The sequence below is a fragment of the Thermobia domestica genome, chromosome 6 (assembly GCF_964235325.1).
Source record: "Thermobia domestica chromosome 6, izTheDome1.hap1.1, whole genome shotgun sequence".
Taxonomy (NCBI): domain Eukaryota; kingdom Metazoa; phylum Arthropoda; class Insecta; order Zygentoma; family Lepismatidae; genus Thermobia; species Thermobia domestica.
This window is the reverse complement of record NC_137459.1, coordinates 195,678,294-195,701,846: the sequence shown is the minus strand read 5'-3', so window position 1 is coordinate 195,701,846 and position 23,553 is coordinate 195,678,294. Positions and strand designations below refer to the sequence as shown.

The window sequence follows — 23,553 nt, the reverse complement described above, 5'->3', positions numbered from 1 at the left end:
ATAAGCAGAAGGACAAAATCGAAGGACGTTTAAAATTGAATAATCATCGATCAGTTGAGTTCTTCTTCCTATTCCTCGCTTTCCTTTCATCTATCCCTCTTTTGCGGTATGAAGAAGAAAATTTCTTCGCAAGATACATCCAATCCTACTAGCTTTCCTAAAAGCGTCATGTTTTATTCTATCCCTTTTAAAGCATCTTCGTTTGTTACTCGCTCCGTTCATTTTATCTTCTCCATTTTTCTCCAACACCAATTTTGAAGCTTTTAAATATTTCTTTAAGTTTCGTAATGTACAAGTCTCTGAACCATACAGTCCAATACTACATATATAGAGCACTTTACCAGCTTCTCCCTTAGTCCAATATTAAGCGATCTTTTCTTGTTGAATACCTCTTTGGTGCAATAAGCGTCTCTCGTGAAAATACTTTCCAGATATTTGAAATGACCTACCTCTTCATGTTCTGTTCTACTCTGACCGGTAATGGTGCGTTTCTCATGATTTTCGATTTTTCGACATTGATTTCCATTCCATATTGTTTCCCACTGTCAACTATTTTGTCCATCATCTTCTGTAGTCCTTCTTCGGTTCTAGCTATAATAACCATATCATCCGTATACCTGACCTTGTTAGTGACCTCTCCTCCAATCTTGAACTCTCTGTGTTTCCCATTAATGCACCCTTCATTAAACATTTACTGTAAATTTTGAACAATTCGGGTGGCATATTACATCCTTGTCAGACTCCTCTTCCGGTTTCCACACTATTGGTTTCTCCTCCATTCAAGCGCAACTTGACTCGTTGTCCTATATACTGGTTGCGAATGAGTTGTCGGTCTCTCCAGTTGACCCCGATTTCTTTAAGTATCTTCAGAAGTTTGTTTAAATTGGTCCGGTCGAAAGTTTTTTGCCAGTCGATGTAGTACATAAACAACTCTTCCTTTATGACAAGAACTTGTTGATATAATTCTCACCAACTCAATAGCATATCTGGTGCCTCTTCCTCTCTGGAATCCAAATTGATCCTTTTCTAGCATCTCTTTTATCTTACTTTCCAGCCTCTGTTCAGTATGGACGCAATAATCTTTCCAGGGTGGGAATTAAGTCTAACTCTGTAATTACTACACTCCTTTGCTGGCTTTTTCTTGGGCAATGCAGCCATTGAAACATCAAGAAAATTCTTTGGCCAATCTCCACTCTGGTAGATCTTCTTAATAAGTGGAGTCAGTACGTTCATTGCATTGTCTCCTAATCTCTTAAGCAAATCTGCTGTATGTCGCCGTCTCCAGCGGTTTCCTTCACATATCTTTGATCGCTTGTACTACTTCACTTTTCGGTGCTTGGGGTCCCGGGTTCGATCCCAGCCCCCGCCAAGTGAACTTTGTGGTGGACAAACATCGTGTGCGTGGGTTTTCTCGGGGTTCTCCCGTTTCCTCCCACTTTCTTCATTCCACCATTTCATTCATTACTCATCATCACCGTCTCCTTTAGCCTAACCGGCATAACCGTGGGACGTAAAACTCAAAGATTTCATTTCATTTTTACTTCACTTTTCAAATACTGGGTCTTTTTTTGCCATCATGCACCTCTTCCTCCGCTTTGATCTCAATATCTTTGGCACGGTTCTTCTTGTTCATAGAGATGCTTTGTGTATTCCTCCCAGATTCTAAGGATTCTTTGACGGCCAGTGACTGCATGACTTGCTTGATCTTCGATTCCAAACATGCGTATACTTTTGTTAGCTTTCCCTCTAATTCTTGTGCTTTCTGGTACATAAGACCATATATGCCGCGTCACTGAAGTTCCATTATTTCTGCACATATCTGTTTCATGTACTTCTGTTTAACTGTGTCCGTCTTTCCTTAACTCATTATTCAGCCTTTTGAATTCTTTGATTTCCGTGGTTTCTGCCCTTCTTCCTTCCACTCTTCTTAAGCGCATCGCTTCAGTTACCCATGGTTTTCTTGGTGCTCTTTCCATCCTGCTAATGTTGTTGTGGAGTGTATCCAGTAGAATCTGTTTAAGTTTTTCCCAGCTATTTTCTACACTGCCTACCATATCACCAATTGCACACAATATTCCTTCAATCTCTTTTTACAGAAGCGTCCATACATTTAGTTGCTTGAAGTTGCGTTTATGATTTCTTCTTCCATTTTTCTTGATAGACTTTCACCAGCTTTGCACTTCCACCATTATCTCTGAAATTACGAAGATGAAACTGGTAATGTTGGATACACTTGTATCAAACTAACCGTTAATCTACATTTTACTCTCTCCGACTATTAATGAACTCTCCCAGTCGCACTATGTATATAATAAGTTACTTCCCAGAAAACATGAAAACCAGAAGAAAGCATAATAATACAACACAATGCAACGAAATCCTGTAGATCTTTTCAGATCTTTCTTTGGAGATCTTTTCATCAGATAGTGTGGAAGAGGTTGGGAATAAAGAATTTTTACAGAGAAAATTAGAAATATATTGGGCACAACGATTGCCTCAATGATTGCGTCTATTAATGTGATAGGTGAGGTTACTTAGTAGCAGAGTGAAAACATTATCATACAACACTAAACCTATACTGTAAATACTTTTGCTAAGCACTTTATTAGATAGGGAAAGCAACATATTGGAAGAAGAGAACAAAAGTTATTCGACTTCCACCATTTGGGATTCACTTCGTTTCGTTCAAAACTTCAACATAAAGTTTCTAAGTATCTGTCGTCAGGACATTAAGTATTAAAAAAAAAAAAAAGTATTGTATAACAGGTTAAAATTATCTATTAACAATTTACACGTTTTATAGTAATTGTATGCTTCTTTCTTTTCGTGTTTTATTTGTGTATTTAACCTATCCGTAATTATTTCTTTTATTCTAAATATTAATTAATCACATTATGCATTCTTCTTATTTTTTATTAAATCTCTTTTATTCTACTATCTGTCACATCTAAATAAAATGTCATAAATCATTTAAGTAATAGTCTCCATGTAACAGGCAATACACTATAACTATAATCCCACTATACTGCCCGTTCCGTTATTGTGGTGTACTAATACACTTTACCTATTACACTGTTTATATATATATATATATATATATATATATATATATATATATATATATATATATATATATGTTAATATATACCGGTATATTAAATCCTCTAAAACTAATCATGACGTTCTACTGGTAACACGTGACTTAATGATTTGTAACTGCTAATGCATGACCATTGCAGTTAACTGGAGTCATGTACACTCATGTCCAAAATTATGTCGCATGTCTATAAATGTGTTGTTATAGGAATATAATTTGATAACGAATTCGCCCGGTATTTCTTATAATATTGTTATGTGTATAATCAGCAAAGACATGTATGTGGCAAATTCCATGTCAAAAGAGCAGTAAATAAGAACAATAAAACGAAAATAGAACTTTCTTCTCCATTTAGCAACATTTTGTTTTACTCATTCTAATTTTCGTATTTATAATTCTTTACCTATGAAATTTACCACAAATATACATTTCCCGATTATACACATAGTATCAGTATTAAAAGTACCATGGAAAATCATTATCAAATTATATTCTTACAAGAAGACAGTTATAGATATGCGACAATCATTTTGGACATGAGTGTACAATTTGATCGTATGGAAACAGTCATCAAGATAAGTCAGAACAAAGATGTGACAGAATGGCAAAAAGAGGTCACTGTGATTGGGCGTGCCCCTGGGCACACAGTCAGTAAACGAAGCTGTCTGATTTGTTGGTGATCAAATCAGACATTCCAACTTGACTACAAGGATTAGTCTAACGCCATATGAATGCAAAATGGTGTCAGAGCTGTTGTTGAAAAAATAACCCATAGGAATCTCCAGCGAGTTTCGTGCCAGGTGAAGGAAGATGTTTTTCAAACCTGACACAAATTGTTGCACTTCGTAAATATATGTCCATTTCAACCAATTTTCGATGACAACTTCCTGTAATGCACATTTCGAGTCGAGTAAGGGGCACCTACCATTGCGGTGTGTAGCTGCATGTTTTCAGTGAGTTTAAGAACATACACTGGAGTGCAGCGGTTTTGAAAGTAGGAAGTAGTCCGATGAGTCGCGTTTTTGTTTGTATTTCAATGGTGCAAGGTGTTAAATGTACTGAAAGCCTAATGAAGCATTTAACCGCAGTGTATAGATGATGATATTCAAGTTGGAGGTGGTTTTCGGTGTAGGTGTTTTTCGTACCATGACTTTGTACCTCTCATACAGGGATCAGTGTGAATGTGAACATGAATCAGTATGTTTATTTGGACATCCTCAGTGATCGGGTGTTACCATTTCTTCAAGATGTTCAAGATTAATATACAGTGGATACTTGCATTTTCCTAGGTGACAGCTGTCCTGTTAACAAAGCTCAAAGCATGTGTACATGGTTTGAGGAGCATTCAGGCACCCTATCACACTTGATGTGGCATTCCAGGTCCCCAGACTCTAATCCAATTTAAAATCAGTGAAAATATTTGGAGCTTCGGTTGAAATGCAGAAATGAGCATCTCCGTACTTCGCTGGAACTACGCAATATACTAGTGAACGAGTGTATTCATATCAATGTGACACGCCTGCAACACTTCGTGGAGTCGTTTAAAAGAGAATCAAAACCAGAGGTGATGTTACCCCGTATTACGTAAGTTTTCTAGAGGATGACTAATTTTTTTGTCTGGTATCATTATTATTTAATCGAACTGTTCGAATGTTCCGATTATATGGCATTCTTATATTTCGTATTCATGTGTCGTTCTAAAGGTTAGCAAACCAAAGAATACTAGAGCTGGAAAGCCAGGTGGAGGAATTACAGGAGCGACTAGGATCAGGGAATGCCGCTACGGTGGAGACTGAAGGTTCAGGTGTACGACAAAGGTTGGCTGAACTTCAGACCCAGGTTGGAGTGCTTCAGACTGAAAGAGATCGTAAGACTTCTCAGCTCGAAGAGAAAGACGCCTCTCTAGCGGAATATAGTAAGTTGGAAATAAATAGTACTATATTAGATTTTTCTCATATTGACTCAACATACATCAACTGGTCTATATTGTATTAGGCACTTTCCCTTTATGGTGTTGTTGACAATAAATTGTTGTCTTCGAAAGGTAAGATGATATCAAATACTTTTTTTTTCTTTTCGAATTTCCTGTAGGAGATGAAAAAAAATCAATTTCCTAGATACAGATGGTGATCAGAAAAATGGAAACACCTGTAGTTGGCAACACGTCAGATGTATGGGTTGGCAGTGGTGTCGTGGCGCTTGCAGCGCCGGACCGCTGGTGGTGGTGTGTTAGGTCGGTCTCCATACTACGTCAGGCGCAGTGGAACAGCAGTGTCCAGTGGCTGCAGCAGACGGAGGTAGTGTAAAATGGGAGACTTTCAGATTTTCAAAGAGGGCAAATTGTTAGTGCGCGGTTATGTGGAGTGAGTGTGACGGCAGTGGCTACTGTGTTAGGTGTGTCGCGTGGGACAGTGTCGAAGGTGATGACGGCCTACACAACACACGGGAAAACCACATCGGGGAAGCGGAACAGTGGGCGGAAGAAAATCATGAGTGACAGGTCACGCCGGGTATGAAAGCGCATTGTCACGCAGAACCGTCGTGCCACTGCGGAGCAAGTGACGGAGGAACTCAATCAGCACCTCCCCCATCCTGTTTCGACAATCACAGTCCGCCGCGAATTACATGACATGAACTTACGGGGTCGTGTTGCACGGGCCAAACCGCTCATCAGGGACCATAACGCTTTCGCACGCCGCAAATGGTGCCGCGACCATGCAACTTGGATCGTTGAGGACTGGAAACGTGTGATATGGTCGGATGAGTCATCCTTCACCCTATTCCCAACCACGGGCCGTGTTTATGTGTGGAGAACGCCCAAAGAAGCTTATGATCTGCAGTGTCTCCGCCCAACTGTGAAACATGGCGGCAGCTCGGTGATGCTGTGGGCCGCAATATCATGGTTTTCATTGGGTCCTGTGGTCACACTTAGCGGACGAATCACTGCCAACGATTATGTCGCAATTTTAGGAGACCACTTGCATCCTATGGTCCGGATGTTGTTCCCGGACAATGACGCCAACTTCCAGGATGATAATGCACCCATTCACACAGGATGATGGTTGTTGCAGCGTGGTTTGAGGAACAATGAGATGAAGTTCAACACCTCCCCTGGCCCGCCCAATCCCCAGATCTCAACATAATTGAACATCTGTGGTCCGTCTTGGAAACACGACTCCGGCGACGATTTCCACCTCCATCCTCTCTCACAGAACTGGCCGATGCCCTGCACGAGGAATGGTGTAAAATTCCACTTGTTACCATTCACGACCTCTATGCCTCCATCCCACGTCGCATCAAGGCTGTTCTGAAGGCGAAAGGTGGCCCGACACCATATTAATCTGGTAAGTTTCCATTTTTCATTCAGGTGTTTCCATTTTTCTGATCACCATCTGTACATGTGAACATATAGTTTGCTAGTGTTTCTTTCATACTTTCCCTGTCACACCGGTATTTTTATTAAACACAAATTTGAGAATTCCCTTATAAAACATACTCCTATGTTTTGATGTAAGTTAGTAATAGTATTTTACAATGTAAATATTCAAAATACGACAGTTTCAGGCATTCCAGTTTTACAGTTCCATTATTTTAAATTTAATAATCTACGTTTAAAGGCACAAAAATATGATTTAAAAGTTATTTCTGAGTATCCTCCTAGATTTTTTTGTCATAATCGTAAAATAATCGTGGATATATTCAAGTTTAAGTGAATATTTGGAGTAAAATAAAAAATAAAATTAAATTAAAAATTTAGAAAGAACTAAATCTTGTAGAAAAATATTTAGAAATGAAGGCTAGGATAAACAGTATAACAAAATTTAAAAACAATAAAGTAACTATGATTTTTATCTCAACATTTTCCTTTCTGTTACATTGTTCAAGATGCATTTATTTTCTAATAGGTGTTATATAACTTTTGAAATCTTTATTGTCAACATATTGTAGTGTTGTGCAGGCATAGTTCTCGGAGTAGTTCAGAAAGCCCTTTATCATTGAGTATATCATAGCTTATGGTGAAAATGTGCGTACCTCATATCTTTAATGTGATACAGACTTACTAATTCAGTATAGCTTTTAGAATTAAAGGGAAAAAGTTTATTGTTACTTAAAAGAGGAAGTTTATAGTCATTAAGAAGACTTAGTCATGTATTTATAAATGTTTCTGCCAGTGAAAGGTGAGATATGAACTCAGGAAAAGATGTCAGTGACGATAATTACCTTACTGAACTTAATTGTTCATTACCTACCTTTTCATTAATGGAAAGGCTAATTGCCATTTCAGTTACGTCTTTTTGTCTCTCCTAATGTTCCTAGAATGGCCACTAACTCCCGAGATTGACCTGAGAATGGTTCGAGCGTCCTTAGTTCTAACTTTCGAAAGTGTAAGAATACCTACGTGGGCACAGGAGAATCCACCAATGGATGAGGAAAAGACACATAAACCTTTGAAACTATTATGATTGTACGAATTCACGTTTACGTCTGGTAGGAACACCTCAGCAACACAATACAGGGACGGACTGAAACCACAGATCTAACGTCACAAACTCAGTACACGTGCAACAAACAAATCGTAGTACCCAAACAGTCAGAAGACAGTGCGTTGTTGAACAAGGTTGTGTGGAAATGCACCATGGAGAGTTGCGAATAATTTTTCTTTAAGAATTCAATCTGAGACGCACTTAACATCAAACCGCAAAAAGCACTAACAGTGCATTTGGGCCAGGAATGACGAATGAATGCACCATTTGCCTTTTGTTTGTCAAATTTCGTTCCAGTGACAACATTGTAAAATAGGCGCTGTGGGCACCAATCAACATCGTGTTCGGATGAGCTCCTCAGGAACACCGTGGAAGAAGACCCTTGCAAATGTGTCCGTGCCATTATAGACGAGTTAGACATACACGATACCTTTGTCGTTCGGTAGCTCTGTGCAACGGTAAGGTGAAAAAGTTGGACTCGTGGGTGCCACATGAGTTGACACCGGTCCAAAATGCCGTCTGGAAGTATGGAGTTTCCTGACTGTAAGGAATGATTGAAAAGTTTTCTGCATCGGATTACCACTTTTGGAGAAATATGGCTTTGCTACGACAATCGTAAACGATCAAGTGATCCATTACGCCTGTATCAGGCGAGGTGAAACCATCAGTGCAGTTCGTTATAGTGCTGAACTCCATGAAATACACTGCAAATTTGTCTGCAGGCATCCATCAATTATCAACAGACATGGCATCCTCATGTTGCACGAGATCGCTTTCGCGCAAAGGACGGTGCAAGATCTCCATGAGTTGCAGTATGAAATCCATCATAACGTATTTCCCCGGCATCTATCCTGACTACCTCTTTCTGTATTTCGCTCACTTCTTGGGAAGGAATACCTTTTTTGATGATTGGCGGTGCACCGTGCGGATGAGGAACTCTTCTCATTGCAGACTCCAGACTTTTCTCTCTACAGAATAAAATCGCTGGTTGAGCGATGGCAAAAGTATGTGGTTGCAGATGGCGAATATTTTGATTAACCATGTATTATAGTTAACATTTTTTTGACCTTTCAAAGTGACGCATCTGTAGGGACATTTCATTCCCACCAACACAATATATTTTCGTTGATTCCCAAATTACTGAATAGTGAGGAAGGTTTAGTTTCTATTCAATATAAATGATTCCCAATGAGAAAGAGAACACAGGACTGTTTTGTAAACCATACGATGCTTGGCTTGTATCACAGTTATTTAAGCAATAATGCCAAAATGTTTCTCTGAGAAATATCTTGTCTAGATGAGAAGTGTCACAACAATAGGGTAAAATGTTGAATGAATGAATAATATTTAAGAATAATATACAATTTTATACTTCGTTCTGGAAATGCGAACAGTATGTTATGCGTAGCTTTAAATACCAATTGAAGAAAAGAATTTTTCATTACGTGACTGTGCTGTTCACTTTATCACAAACTACTCTCTAACAAAGACAATTGTTCTTATTTGTGTATACACTTTTTTAGTGTTTTCAAAGTGCTAGAAATCCTGCTGTTAGTCTAGCAACTGTTTTCATATTTTTAACTTATAAGCATAGCTATATCTAAATTCTCTACACTTCGGATTGGGTCACTAGTTTATCTTTCTCCTCCGTCAAAAGAATTGTTCTGTTCTAAGGCCCAAGAAGCAATTAATTTAAGAACTTTTTGTTAATGTCGTAGACAAGTCTTCCACTGGAATTCAATTATGTTACCTATTTTGGTTAATTTTAAGAACAAAGAAACAAGAAAACAGAAGCCTTAGATCTAATAACTAAACAGTTTTAATAAGTTGAACTTCTATTTTAGTGAAAACTCCTCTCCTCAGCTAAAGGCTAGTGGCAAACATGGAAAGATAAGATTTGCTGTTCATTTAGTGCTAGTTGTTCGATCTATTGATATCGCTGATCATTCCTGATATAATACAAATTCTCCGATTTGATCTATCACTTTTTTTTCTTTTTCTTCAACTTTTCCCCCCAGCAGTATGTTAGTATATTCTGAGTGGCAAATTAAGTGTTCAACTTTGCCCAGAATGCTTCGGTGTTTGTGTACTTATAATTCTTCTTTGTTACTTTTCTTCCATTCGTGATACGCTAGCATTATTTATTTTTCTTTGTTTTCCGAGGTGTCCATGTTTTTCTACAGGTCATTTGCACTGCTGGTCATTAAGATTGTAACTCTAGAAGGTATATTTCCGATGGGCCCAACATTTGTAAAATATGTAGGTTATGGGAGGATAGTAATATTAGTGGACAGCTCTGCTGAGCATTACGTGTGCACAGGCCACTTTCCCTTGTAACAGTACCCAAGGAAAGAACAGATTCAAAGTTACGTAGTGAAAGTATTATTCGACGTTAGTGCGCCCCAACTGTTGACATATGCTTTGTTGATAAATATGGAAGCCGTATTCAGTGGTTTCCACCTTCGGTCATGGAAAAATTGTGGCATATGGAAGTTATAGATTATCTTTACGCAAAGTTTTTGTCTATTTTATTTATTTATTTATTTATTTGCCTGTTTTGCATACAAATGATAGTATTCTTGAGTACGCATACAGTTGTCAAAATTACAAAATAATTACATATATGCTATAAAAAAAACTTACAGATAGAGTAATACATACATAACTATGACTTTTATAAGCTTACACATTCATAGTGATGTTTGATGTAATATATCCACAACAATGGATTGAATTGATAGCTCACAGGAATATTGGGATGTCAAAGGTCCCAACGGCCCCGCCACATCATCGATTGAGAAGAGAGATATCTTATGTGCATGGGCCTTTCGGATCATAGGGCCACATCGACCACATCGCAAATAAGACCACATCGCATCGAAGAATCTCACAGACAATTAGAAACCAGTTGTGTGGAAACTTTGATAACAGGAAGTGAAGTGCTCCGAGTGTAAAATGCCTCCAAAAGTGACCCCATTCTGGGAGGGGTACATCACCGCTCTTTCCGACATCGGATACAGCTACAGTGCAATTGTGAAACAGTGTTCGTCCAAGGGTTTCACAAAAATGTAACTCAAACGCAACAAAAATACACAGCTAGAGGAAGCGAGTGTGCGCGCAATGGCACGAAAACAACAGCCCCGTCCCAAACGTACAATGGATTGGTTCGACAAGTGCAGAAGTTGGTGACCCAGGAGAATCCGCTACCACAAAGAGACATTGCCAGGAGTGTTAGAAGATTCAAATCAACTGTGCGGAGGATAATCAGCCAGGATTTACGCCTGCAAGTGAAGCATAAGCTACGTGTTCACACATTCACAGCCAAACACATCCGGGAACGCAGGATCCATTGCAAACGGCTCTATGAACAGTATTTAACGGGTGACATGGAAATATGTGGTCACGTTAGACGAGGCCTGGATCTGTTTGTCAAACTCCAAGCGGGTTCGAACCATTTACTATCATTCAAAGGATGCCAAGAACTATGCCAACTGGGTCTGCACGTGCCGCGAAAGTTTTCCACGTGGCTTCATGGTAATTGCAGGTTTTTGCCATAAAGGGAAACTTTCCCTGCATAGACTTGCACGAAATGTGAAAATTAACGCAGCATACTATAAACATACGTTCTGGAGCCACTATACCGGCAGCATATTCCATCGTTGTATGGTGCTGAGGTGTCGAAAGTCTCCATTCAAGACAAAGCAGCCAGCCACACGGCTCGAACAACTGTGGCATACATGGCCCGCAAAGAGCGTGAAACTGGAGTCCATGCTATACCATATTCAGACATTCCTGTCAAGTCTCTCGACGTTGCACCAATGGACTTTTGTGCTTTCGGGTGTTTGAAGCGAGCGATTTGCTTACGTCGCCCACGCACATTGACTGACTTGTGGAAAGTTTGCAAGGAGGAGTGGTCCAAACTTGATCAGATTTCTAAAAACAGAAGCTTACTCCTATGGAAACTTCGGTGTCGGGATGTAGTTTATAGTCAGGGTCGTCATATCGAGCACAACCGCTGGTGGAAATACGGATTTAAGCCCTAGATTAGGGGCACAAAATCGTTTCCACAAATGTGGACCAACCTTCTGTATGTAGCTCATTTTCCAAAGGACTATTAAGTGTTCTATCTTATCAACAATTTCATTCAGTTGAAAAAGTAAAAGAAAATGCTGTTTTTGTTTCAGAAAAATATTTTTCTTCCCCTTAACTCAAACAAAGAATTGTCTTCTATTTTATTAAAACAGGGATACAACAAGGAAGCAGGAGGGGAGACACTTCGCAAAACATACCGGCAGATTGACAACAAAGACTAATTATGAACTAAACTTTTGTATCTTTATACATTTCTCAACAACATAAATCATAACTCAATGTTGACTGAACTTTCAAAACCAAGATATAAAGAAAGAAATGCTAAAACAAACGCTGTTTACAACTTATATTGCATTCATATATTATATCTTACGAATTTCTTTCGTTGTATGATTACACAATTCCTTAGACGCTGAAGGAAATAATTTTCCGCTGCAATAATCTACACAGAGCATTTTCTACAGAGAACTCGTAAACCATATGCTACTAAAAGCCTTCCTTTGATATACGCTCTTTCAATCGTGACATCATCGACGCGTATGGATTGCAAGCACGCTAAAATGCTTCCTTGGTCAATACAAGACACGAACAAAAAATGAATGGTGTTTCAATAAGCCTGAGAATTATAATTATTTATCTGTTGTCTGAATAGTAAGACAACTAATGCTTGGGAGTATGAACATCAATCTCAAGAGAGAGATGCGTAGCTGGCCTGGAGGAGGACTGGGTACCACAGTCGTTAATGTACTGATACGATATGTAGGAAGCCGGGATTTGATCTGCTATTAAGTCATACATTTTCACTCTTCGAATTTTAATCATATTTCCTTATCACATTATCACATTACCTTTCAGATTGTTATGAAATAAACAATGGAAGTTTCAGACTACTTCTACGTTAGAAACAGGATCAAAACCGTATTTCTTTCAATAAAATACACTCAAGGAGGTTTTACGGATCACGTAACGTGGGATTTTATTATTATAATCATCTTTGAGTACTTCCAGTTTTATTTAGTTAATATAATCTTGTCTTGTGTAACAAGTTTTGAGTTGATACCATCAAGCAAAATTCAATTTAAGAGAATGATGTTGGGACAACATTTTCCTCAAATTCCTCTTTATTGACAGTTTTACGTCTAAAACAGACAGACCAGTTTTACAAACCTTTTCGATTATTATTTGAATTTTGCGTGAACACGTATCACAGATCATGATGCAAATTTATTGTTTTTTATATAATTTTACTGTAATTAGTTTTCATACTTAACGCTTTTGCTAAATGTATTCGTTTGAAGAGGCAATGGTTTACCAAGAATAATTTCGGAGAAGTTAAGTCTACTTTTAAACTTGCTTGATACTTACAGTACTGTGCAGCATTTATTCAGTTTCATTAATGCAGAGCGAGTTAATAAATTAACATGTTGCAGAGTATTATTTGTTAATGGTTTTATGGTCCTCTCCTTATATGAAAGATAACCGCACTTTCATATTGCAGCACATCCTTTCGTGTTACACCAGTGGATAACTTAATAATAATATCTAGCACCACAACCAGAAAATCTATAGTGATTCCTTTAATATCTTCTGATTTAGGAAATTGGCATGATCCTTCATTTTTCTTGTAAGCGTTCTTATGTACATTGCCTAAATTAGATACAAGCGTGGTTATTTGTTTTGTATTGCTATTTATTATATCTTTATTCATTATTCCAATTCCACAAAAATCTCTTTGCAGAATCGAAAGTTGAATCCTTACAAGAGGAGCTTAATAATAAGGAGTCAGAAATTCAAGCAATGGAAGAACGCTATAAGAAATATATAGAGAAGGCAAAAAGTGTTATCAAAATTCTGGATCCGAAGCAAAATCCAGGTACAGCTGCCGAAGTTAGTGTTCTTAGAAGTCAGTTGATGGAGAAGGATAAAATCATTGAAACCCTAGAGGTAACTATGCATTATTTATTTTTCTGTGTCTTTATGAGTAATTCAATTCTACATCCAATGACGTACATGAAAGTCTATAAATGTTCATGATATAGTGGTCAAAATGCTTGATTTAGATATATATTTCTTAGTTGTAAAGTAGCAGTTTATAATTAATTGTTTCATAATAACTAACATAATCTATTATTTTGATTCAACAATGGTTTACTGATTAAATTTTTTGTGTACATTAATTCTGTGAGTTTAAACTCAAGCGTTATGATTATTTACTGATTTCTACCAAAATACACTTGTGAATGTAAAGAAGTTTTAATAGACGACTTGGTATTATTATTATTATTATTATTATTATTATTATTATTATTATTATTATTATTATTATTATTATTATTATTATTATTATTATTATTATATTATTGAAATATGCTTCTTTTGAAGTGGGTATGGAGTTTTGGAGCGCATATTGATTATAGGCAGAAACAGAAAATCGACTTCCCTTTTTCCGTTAATTACAAAGCCATTAGAATGTATCTCATGTAATGTATTTCTTTTATTTCAAGTAATTTTGTTAACGCGGGAAATTCATGTGATATGGAGTTAAATTACTGTAAATTTAGTTTTAATAATTTAGCTGTTTTGCTGTTGCATCCACTGTCTTATTTTACATTCTCTCTGACTTAATACGTCATTACTGTGTTTGTTGAAGTCTACATTGTATGTAGAGTTCTTTCATCTGTATTGTCAGTTTAATAAGCTTAATGGAATTTTGTAGAATCGCTTATTGTGATGAAAAATATATTTTATTGTAGAAGGAAAGCGAAAAAGACAAGCTGATCCGGGATACAGAAGAAAAGCTGATGACTACTGCATTCTACAAATTTGTAAGTATGTGTGTGTATTACACACATTTATAAAAAAAAGACAGTATGTATTCATTAGACGAATGTCCCTACTGATTCGCAATAAGTCCACATATAGACGTAGAGGACACTCTTTGTAATACTTGAAAGAAATTTATCAGTTTGGCTCTGACATTTAAAAAAATTTGGCCAGGTAACAATAAAATTCATTGATTATCCGTGGTATTGGGATAGGAAGTAGAATAGAATGCGCTTATCTAGTATTGGTGTGTCAAAGGTGAAATAGCAGTAAGACCGGAACAGGAACATGGCGTCACTGATAACACGCCAGGTAACAACAGGAGATAAAGGAACTGTAAATTGGACTTAATACCCAGTAAGGGTACTGATTAAGGAATTGACTTCTGTAATCAACATTTTGTACGCAAAAATAGAACCAAACATAAAACCTTTTCTCTTGAGATTCAAAACGACGCGCTATGGCTAGATGTGTGATAAAAGGAAAGACATATATATGTGTGTATATATATATATATATATATATATATATATATATATATATATATATATATATATATATATATATATATATATATATAACAGGTTGTAGCAGTGAAGTCCCCATGTATGAGTAAGTAAACGGTGACGTAGTAAAACAAAAACATTTTAACTACGGATCGTATCCCAATTTTTTTTTCTCATAAAATAGTAGAATACGTATTAAAAGAAACTCGAAGTGTAAAATAAGGAAGTAAAAGTCGGACAGTTTTTCTTTAAATCTGACAAATTTACTTACGAAGGTACTGGAATGATATATTGATCGTTAATTTTAAATGTCATTTCTTCTTGATATGGTCATCAAATTTTAAAGACAAGGATATATATATGAATCTGAGCATATTGTCAAAATACGTATGTACAGAATGTTCTATGTCATACACAACACATTTGATCATTAGATTCTTAAAATAAACATGATTTCCTACGCACTGAGAATAGAAAATTAGAAGAAAAAAATCTCTAGGCAAAGGCGAAGGAAGCCTCTAGGAATTAGTAAAGCACAACTTGATAGTCTTAAATAAAGATGTAAGGAATTTGATAAAATATTTCGTGAGGGAGGAAGGAATGTAGAATTACGAAAGAGCAAAATAGCGACTAGAAGCATTCGAAGTGTATTGAATATTGAGAAAAGAGGTTAGATAAAACGAAATGTTGATTAGAAAGTGTTAAATCTAATAAAAAGTAGTAATACTGGATATAACTTAATAATAAAAAGATAAGAAACTTATTAAAACATTACTTGAAAAAAGAGAGTTTTCTAAAGGATGTAGTAAAAGAAACATGGTAACTACCAGCATGGGATGTAGTAAAAAACATTCTGATAACATTTTTATCTGCATAATGATCTCAATTTTCTACTTTCTTATGCGAGTACTGTAGCATTTGCTTTCTCTTAATAATTAACGAGCTAATATTATGGCGTAAGGAACGTGAAGATTCATAGCCATAGAAATAAAACCTCATCCTTAGATGCTGTCCTCTACCGAGCCAATCCAGTTTAGATTAGTACCCACTTCTCCAAGATCTTATTTCATATTATTATCCAAACTTCTTGATCAACCCAAAAGTCTCCTTTACCAAAAGTCTATGCATATGGTGTGTATTCGCCACACTCTCGACGTGCTCATGCGTTTCGTTATAGTATCCGTATGACATTCGATGACCTGTGATAATGTGAACTGTGAATATTCGAACATGTGGGTAATGTGAAGGTGGCCTCAGTGAAAATATATATTTATTGTCCAGATTTATAACCTTGTATAGGAAGCCAATCAGAACAGTTCATAAATTAGCTGATCCATTTACAATGTCATTGTCTTGATATAATGGCAGAGAACGAGATTGCGAAAGGCAATATTCTGATTTTAGTGCAAAAAGGTTAATATAGCGCTAAGCAAGCCACTGAAATATATATATATGGTATTTTGCCACGAACCGTTCAGTTTTGGAAACGATGGTATCGGGACAGGGAAAACTGCATGCCGCCCTGAAATTGGGAAAAGTCGCATTACTACAGTTGAGCAGGACCAGAATCATATGTGGATTACTATTCCGTACTCCTAGACAACTGAGGCAAGCAGCAATAATTCCTTCACCTCGTGATACTGCAAGGAGGTAGCTGAGGGCAGATCATTTCATCGCCAGGAGGGCGGGATGAGTTCCTATCGAAGGGTCACATCCAGCAGTGTTTTGCATTTGCTCAGGAAAATGTGAATCACGACTGGAGAGACGTTATCTTCAGTGACTAGTGTACATTTTCTTCTGAAAATAATGGTCTCCTTATTGTGTATCATCCGAAAGGAGCGAAACATAACGGACGATACATTTACCGTATAGCAGGATTCTGTGGTAGGGTATCTGTGTCCACTTGGCAATTTATATCCTTCTATGGACTTCGGGCAATTCCTCGTGTATAGAGAGGAGGTGTATAGCTGCACGGTACTTAAACATTCTTCAGGAAATAATGCTGTAAGCTATTCATATGATCTATCTTTCAATATGAAAGATCTAAGAACCACATACATCAATTTCGTTCAAGTGCAGTTTGCAGGTAAGGCAAATCTTTCTGTCCTAGATTCGTCTTCCGGAGCCGCTGATCTGAATACAGTGGAGCCTCCTCGAGCCACACAGGATAATTCGTGGGAGTTAATAGAATAAGACATGTGACCATTTAATAGAGCCAGCCGCTACTCGAGATTCCAATAAAGCTTTTGTGTGATGCACAAACAATATAATTCAAGAATTATACCCTTCCAGTGAAGTACACAAAGGGAGTATATGGGAGTTCAAAAATACGCCCTCGTTTCTCCTAAAGTGCGATAGTAGTGGAATTTTACAATTGCATACATAATCAATAATTTTTATCTGTACATTTTAATTATTAATTTATCGTTTCGTCTATACACAGAGGCGGATGCAGACATATTGCGCCCTTATTCCTTCAGCTCTTAGCATTCCGCTCCTGGTAAGAACAAGTTATTCCCACCTCATACCTGGACCAAACTTTTCCTTAACAGGTGCTTGGACCAGTTCCTCAGGAAAATGTACGTGCGCTATTGCAATATTCTATTTACACCAACGCTTGTTATTCCTAGTCTTTAATCAAATAAAAGTTTTCAATTTTTAAGCAAATGTTTCATTTATTGCTAATCAATTGCCCTCTTGTTTTACAAGTTGTCCTCAGTTTTTAGACGAAAAATTCTCCGAATCACCTAATGGACTGAGCCGTCATAATAATAATAATAATAATAATAATAATAATAATAATAATAATAATAATAATAATAATAATAATAATTATTATTATTATTATTATTATTATTATTATTATTATTATTATTATTATTATTATTATTATTATTATTATTATTATTACCCATCTCCCAGTCTCAGAAAATACTGACACGCCTACTTTTAATATATACTGGAATTGTAATAGATTTATGACTGATACTTGTGGTAAAAGCAAGTCTCATCATCATAAGTGTCACTTGTAGGTCAGTTGGCTCAAAATTAGAAGCTTTCTCACAAGAAAGGCATTCGTTATTATTGTTCATAAAGTTCAATATGTTTCGTCCTCTCCCTCTACATTCCACCATATATTTTTCATTTCTGCTTTTATCTACGTTTTGCTAACATATTCTCAATTTGATCTTCAGTTACATTGAGCCTTTTTTCCGCTAAATACTCACATTTGGAATACTTTCAATTTCTCGTATTGTTCTATCGTAATGCCCATGTTTCGTCTCCATGCAGTTCAATACTCTTCACGAGACAGCTGATCAATATATTCCTTCACTCTTTATTTAACAACCTCTAAATACGCTTTACTTCTTCTTATTCTTTCTAGAGGCTTCCTTCATTACTATTATTATTATTATTATTATTATTATTATTATTATTATTATTATTATTATTATTATTATTATTATTATTATTATCTTACTTATAAAGCACAGGAAGTCTTATATTCAATGTAAGACTGTAATGATCAAATGTGTTGGGTATTTTTAATATGATCAAATCTGTACATTCTGTTCTTTGACATGTGATTGTTATATAAAGACGAAGTACTTGTAACATCTAAATTTAATAATAAGTGCATGAACACAATATATAAAGGTAACCAAGAAAGTTCTGTCTCTGTTCAATTGACCCTCACACCGTGAGTTGAATGCGAATGGAGATAAGGCGAAGGTCAGTTGTTGGTGTGGGTTTATCCAACATACTATTTGGTTGTGGCAGTTCAGTTACACCGTGAACTGGCGTAAGGACAGAGTGAACATGGGACCTCCACAGAGCGTCATAAGGGCGTGTGTATTGTACGAGTTCAAACTGGGGTCAAACGCCGCTGCAGCGGGGCGGAAGATCTGTCAGGCCTTTGGTGAGAGTATCGTGATTATGCGGACAGTGCAGCGGTGGTTTAACAAGTTTAAGGACGGTGACGAAACACTCGAAGACGCGCCACGTGCCGAAAGACCAACACATGTACGAAATGAAGGTCTTCAGGCAGCAATACAGGCGAACAGTGGCCAGACATGTGAGGAACTGGGACTACAATTCAGTGTGAGTAGAGAAGCCATTCGGCAGCACGTTCATCAACTTGGGAAGCACTACAAGTTGGGTCGGTTAGTCCTATATGATTTGACTCCGGGCCACGGGCCAGAAGGCAACGTGAGCAGACACCTGTGTTTCTTTGCTGTCTCGTCTGTGAAAGAAGCCATTTGTGGACAGGGTGTTGACATGTAATAAGAAGTGGGTCCTGTATGAAGCTCCACGGCGCCGTCATCATTGTTTAGCATCCCATGAGCCGGTTCCAAAACAGCCGAAACCAGCATTACACCAGAAAAAGTTTCTCCTGTGTGTTTGGTGCACTGCTCGCGGCATCGTGCACCAGAAACCGCTGTCAGCTGGTCAGAACATCAAAGCAATAATTGTGTACTATCAGTAGTTGAGCTGTATTCAAGGAAAAACTCAAAACTCTGGAGCCAGCAATTCTGAATCATAAAGGAGGAGTCATGTTACAGATCAACGCTAAGCCTCATGTGACTAGGATGGCCCGGGACACCATTTTACGCCTTGGATGGGAAACACTTGCATCCGCCATACTCCCCGGACATTGGACCGTCCAATTATCACCTGCTCCATTCCTTGGACAATCACCTTAGAGGACGCAAGTTCAGATCCCTAGTAGAGGTGCAAAATGCACTTGATACCTTCTTCGCTTCACGGCCCACCAAGTTCTACCGCGATGGTATCCATGGCCTTCCAGAACGGTGGCAGGTCGTTGATGTTGATGGGGACTAGTTTTGATCTTCCAGGTACGTCTTAGGTGACATATCAATGTTCGAAGATGGTGGACGAAAAAGCGATAGAACTTTCTTGGTTACCTTTATATTTCATAAGATACATTTAAGGAAAAACTTGAATCACTGCTACTTCCTGATTTTATAGTTTCAGTTTTTATTACTATAAATATGTGAACGTGTTTTTTTATCATATAAGAAATTAAAAAATGAGAGCGGTTGGGATTCGATAAAGGGTCTTTTTTTATGTTTTACTACGTCATCTCTCTACTTACCCATGAGGACTCCGATGCTACTTCAACTTGCGCTTTTTTTTTAATACCGTGAATTTAAGTCTTCTAGCCGTAGCGCATCGCTTTAAGTCTCAAGAGAATGGATTTCTGTTTTGTTTTTGCGTATAAAATTTTGATGACAGCAGCCAACATATATTGGGCAGATAATATATAAAGGGTTTCCCTTGGTGATGGGACACATTTTAAATAGGACTATCTGGAGTTGCAATAATAAGTTTTAATACAAACTGTGGTGAATACGTACGTGACATACGGGAGATTTCCACACTACATTAAGTTTGGAAAATCACGTCCTTCAGGTGGTCACCATTAGAACGAAAACATTTTTGGGCTCTGCCTTTAAGCTGCAAAGTGGTGCAGTGGAGCGTGTCAACTGGAATGGGTGCAAGTTTTCATTCTGGTTTCTTCCTTTAGTGCATCAATTGTTTGCGGTTTGTTGATGTATACTCTCTCCTTCAGGTAACCTCAAAGGAAGTAGTCTTCTGGTAATAGACCTGGCCATCTTGCTGACCAATTGATGTCACCAAATCGTAAAATCGTGTTTGCGGACAGCTACCATAAGCTGTCGTGCTGTGTGACAGGTAACACCATCCTGTTGCCTCAACATTCTGACAGACTACGATGTTCTAACTCAAGAATGAGATACTTAAGCATGTGGCTATAGCCTTCGTATAGCCAGTGTATCCAATATATAAAACGATAATCATGCCTGTTGTTCTATATGGTGGCGAAACATGGTCGCTTACTCTGAAAGAAGAACATAGACTGAAAGTATTTGAGAACAAGATCCTGACACGAATATTTGGACCCAAGAGGAACGGGAATGGGGAATGGCGGAAACTTCATAACGAGGAACTACATAATTTATACGGTTTACCAAACATTGTTAGGGTCATCAAGTCTAGGAGGCTTGGGTGGGCAGGTCATGTAGCTAGGATGGAAGAAAATAGAAACGCTTTCAAAGTCTTGGCTGGAAGACCAATCGGAAAACGACCATTAGGAAGACCTAGGCGCAGATGGGAGGACGATATTAAGATGGATCTCGCAGAGATAGGAATACAAAGTAGAAACTGGATCCAGTTGGCTAAGGATAGAAGTCAGTGGAGAGCTTTTGTGAACGCGGCATTGAACCTCTGGGTTTCATAAGTCATAGAGTTAGTTAGTTAGTTAGTTTTTATTACTGATACACTGAGTATGTCTAAATTTTGGTTATTTACAGAAGGTGTGTGTGTGCTTTTTTAAAATTCGTTCGAACTTAGTAAATGTATTTCCGTGGCCAGAGAAAACTTTCGAATAGGTCAAGATTTCTCACGCAAGTTGCTTTTAAAGATTCTATGGTGATGATGACATTCAGAATATTGCAGTCAAGCATGTCTCAGTAACAATTGAATCGGTGAATGGAAAAACATTACTAGTTCAAAATCAGCCATTTTGAGATAATTGCAAAAAGTAACAATAGAAACATAGCACTACATTTTGCAATGAAGAACAAAACAATTTGCAAGCCCTCGCACGTTATAGCAGCTATAAAAAATAGCCATGGTGCTGAATGAATGGTAAAGCAGTATCTGTCCTAGACTAGTACTATTGTTCCTGTCACGTATAATCCGGTTTTCAGATGGCGCTAGGAGCGCAGCGCTTTTGGTTGAAAACTAAACTTTAATATGTGCCGACGCTTATTCCGCCACTTGCACATCCGTTATCGTTTCTCTTGTGAATGAGGTATGTTATTACATTGATGGTTTGAAAGTTATGAACAATGAGTGATAGCAGCAGTGATTCATCGAGAGAAGTTGACGAAGTATGTGCCTAACGAAGCAATATCATTCTACAATGGAATATCTACTTGGAAAACCACCGAGGAAATACGCGTCTTTAGCGTGGGAGACTCGGGTTCGATTTCTAGCGGGAGCTCAAGTGGTTCGGATTCCACGTTAATCAGTAGGTCCTGTCTCGTATAGCCTCGCTGTTAAAAAGGACGTTAACCTCAAAATCGAATTAAATTGAATTGAATTGAATTGAATTTCTCTTTATTTCAGCGGGCGAGGTTCAGCCGGAGGCTGCTCTGCCACCTAACCCTTGTCATCATTACAAAGAAAAGAAAGAAAGAAAAAAAAATAAACATACAAAATGCAAATAACAACATAACATGATACATTCAATAATACTAATGATAAACAAAACATTCAGTAAATGTTATACTCATACTGCTAGTCCAATTTCAAACTGTAGTAAACCTTTCATGTGTGCCAATGCTTTGACTCTGATCTCTAAATAATAATGTTTGGAGTGATGATTTAAATAAATTATACGGTTTGTCAGTGATTGACTTTGGTAGGGAGTTCCAGATTCTTACTGCCGAAATTGAGAATACCTTCTCTGTTATTTTTAAAGAATGCCGGGGCATATTCAGTTTATTACTTCCTCGGGTATTATAACGGTGAATTTCTGATCTACATGTTAATTTATGATGCAAGTAAGCTAAGGTAAATCAACATCAAATCAACCACCGAGGAAGATACAGAGGTCTAATTTTGTAACATTTTGTGTTTATTGAATGTTTCAGATTTTTCAAGTGTTTGAGTGCCCCAATATTGATTTGTTTACTAAATACTGTTTGTTTTGCTTTGTTTAATATCAACGATGTTTAATTTATTTTCATAAAATATTGTTTCTATATTGTAGTTGTATTATTAACAGTAAGAAGTTCATTAAGTGAAATTGAGCGGAAAAACAGTACATGTCCTGCAATAATTAATATTTCATTAAAAATTTTTGACACATGTTAAATAACAATTAGGCAAATACGGACATTCTTATGGGTTAGGTAACAGTTTTAAAAAGTTTCCAGTATCATAATATCGACTATATTTATGACATTTGCAAATATCTTAAAATACCTGTTTTTCCACTCACAGGTTCAATTATAGATGTAAAGTCAAAATTGGTGTAGTCAGCCTAAATAAATATCGCAAATTCATCGTCTGTATTATGTAATGCATACTATGACACACTATACAGAAATATGAATTTGATTGTTAAACTTGTAACAAGTTTTGTAACCATTTCCGAACACATCATTAACGATAATTTAATGTACAGTCATCAGCAAAAGTGCATACTCACCCTATTCGTATTTTGTTGTTAGTAACTGCGGGAGAAATAGAAAAGTTTGAGTATAGTTTTCCTAGACGTAAAGAGTGCTGTGTTACCGTAAATAGGAGTACTGAAATTAGCCCATTTCTTTTGAAATTATTTAGAAAAGTGTGTGTGTGAGGTCGGCACACAGTACCTGTGTTGTTGGCTGCTACACAAGCGGTTTGTAACCAGCATTAGATCAAATTTTGGTGGGCATCTTTTAATATGTTCGACTTCTGAATGTAGTTAGGTGAGTTTAGGGTTTTACTAGTGTATTTA

At 37.2% G+C, this 23,553-nt stretch overlaps 1 protein-coding gene across 3 annotated transcripts in view; it reads left to right on the top strand.

Moving 5' to 3' along the window:
• Positions 1 to 23,553, top strand: part of LOC145688380 (protein Hook homolog 3-like) — a 168,742-nt gene that overhangs the window by 126,583 nt on the left and 18,606 nt on the right. For all 3 annotated transcript variants that reach the window (XM_081762548.1, XM_081762549.1, XM_081762550.1), the window contains 3 exons: positions 4,801 to 5,012; positions 13,412 to 13,617; positions 14,427 to 14,498. In XM_081762548.1, coding sequence (XP_081618674.1) covers positions 4,801 to 5,012; positions 13,412 to 13,617; positions 14,427 to 14,498 — 490 coding nt within the window. The remainder of the gene's footprint in view (positions 1 to 4,800; positions 5,013 to 13,411; positions 13,618 to 14,426; positions 14,499 to 23,553) is intronic.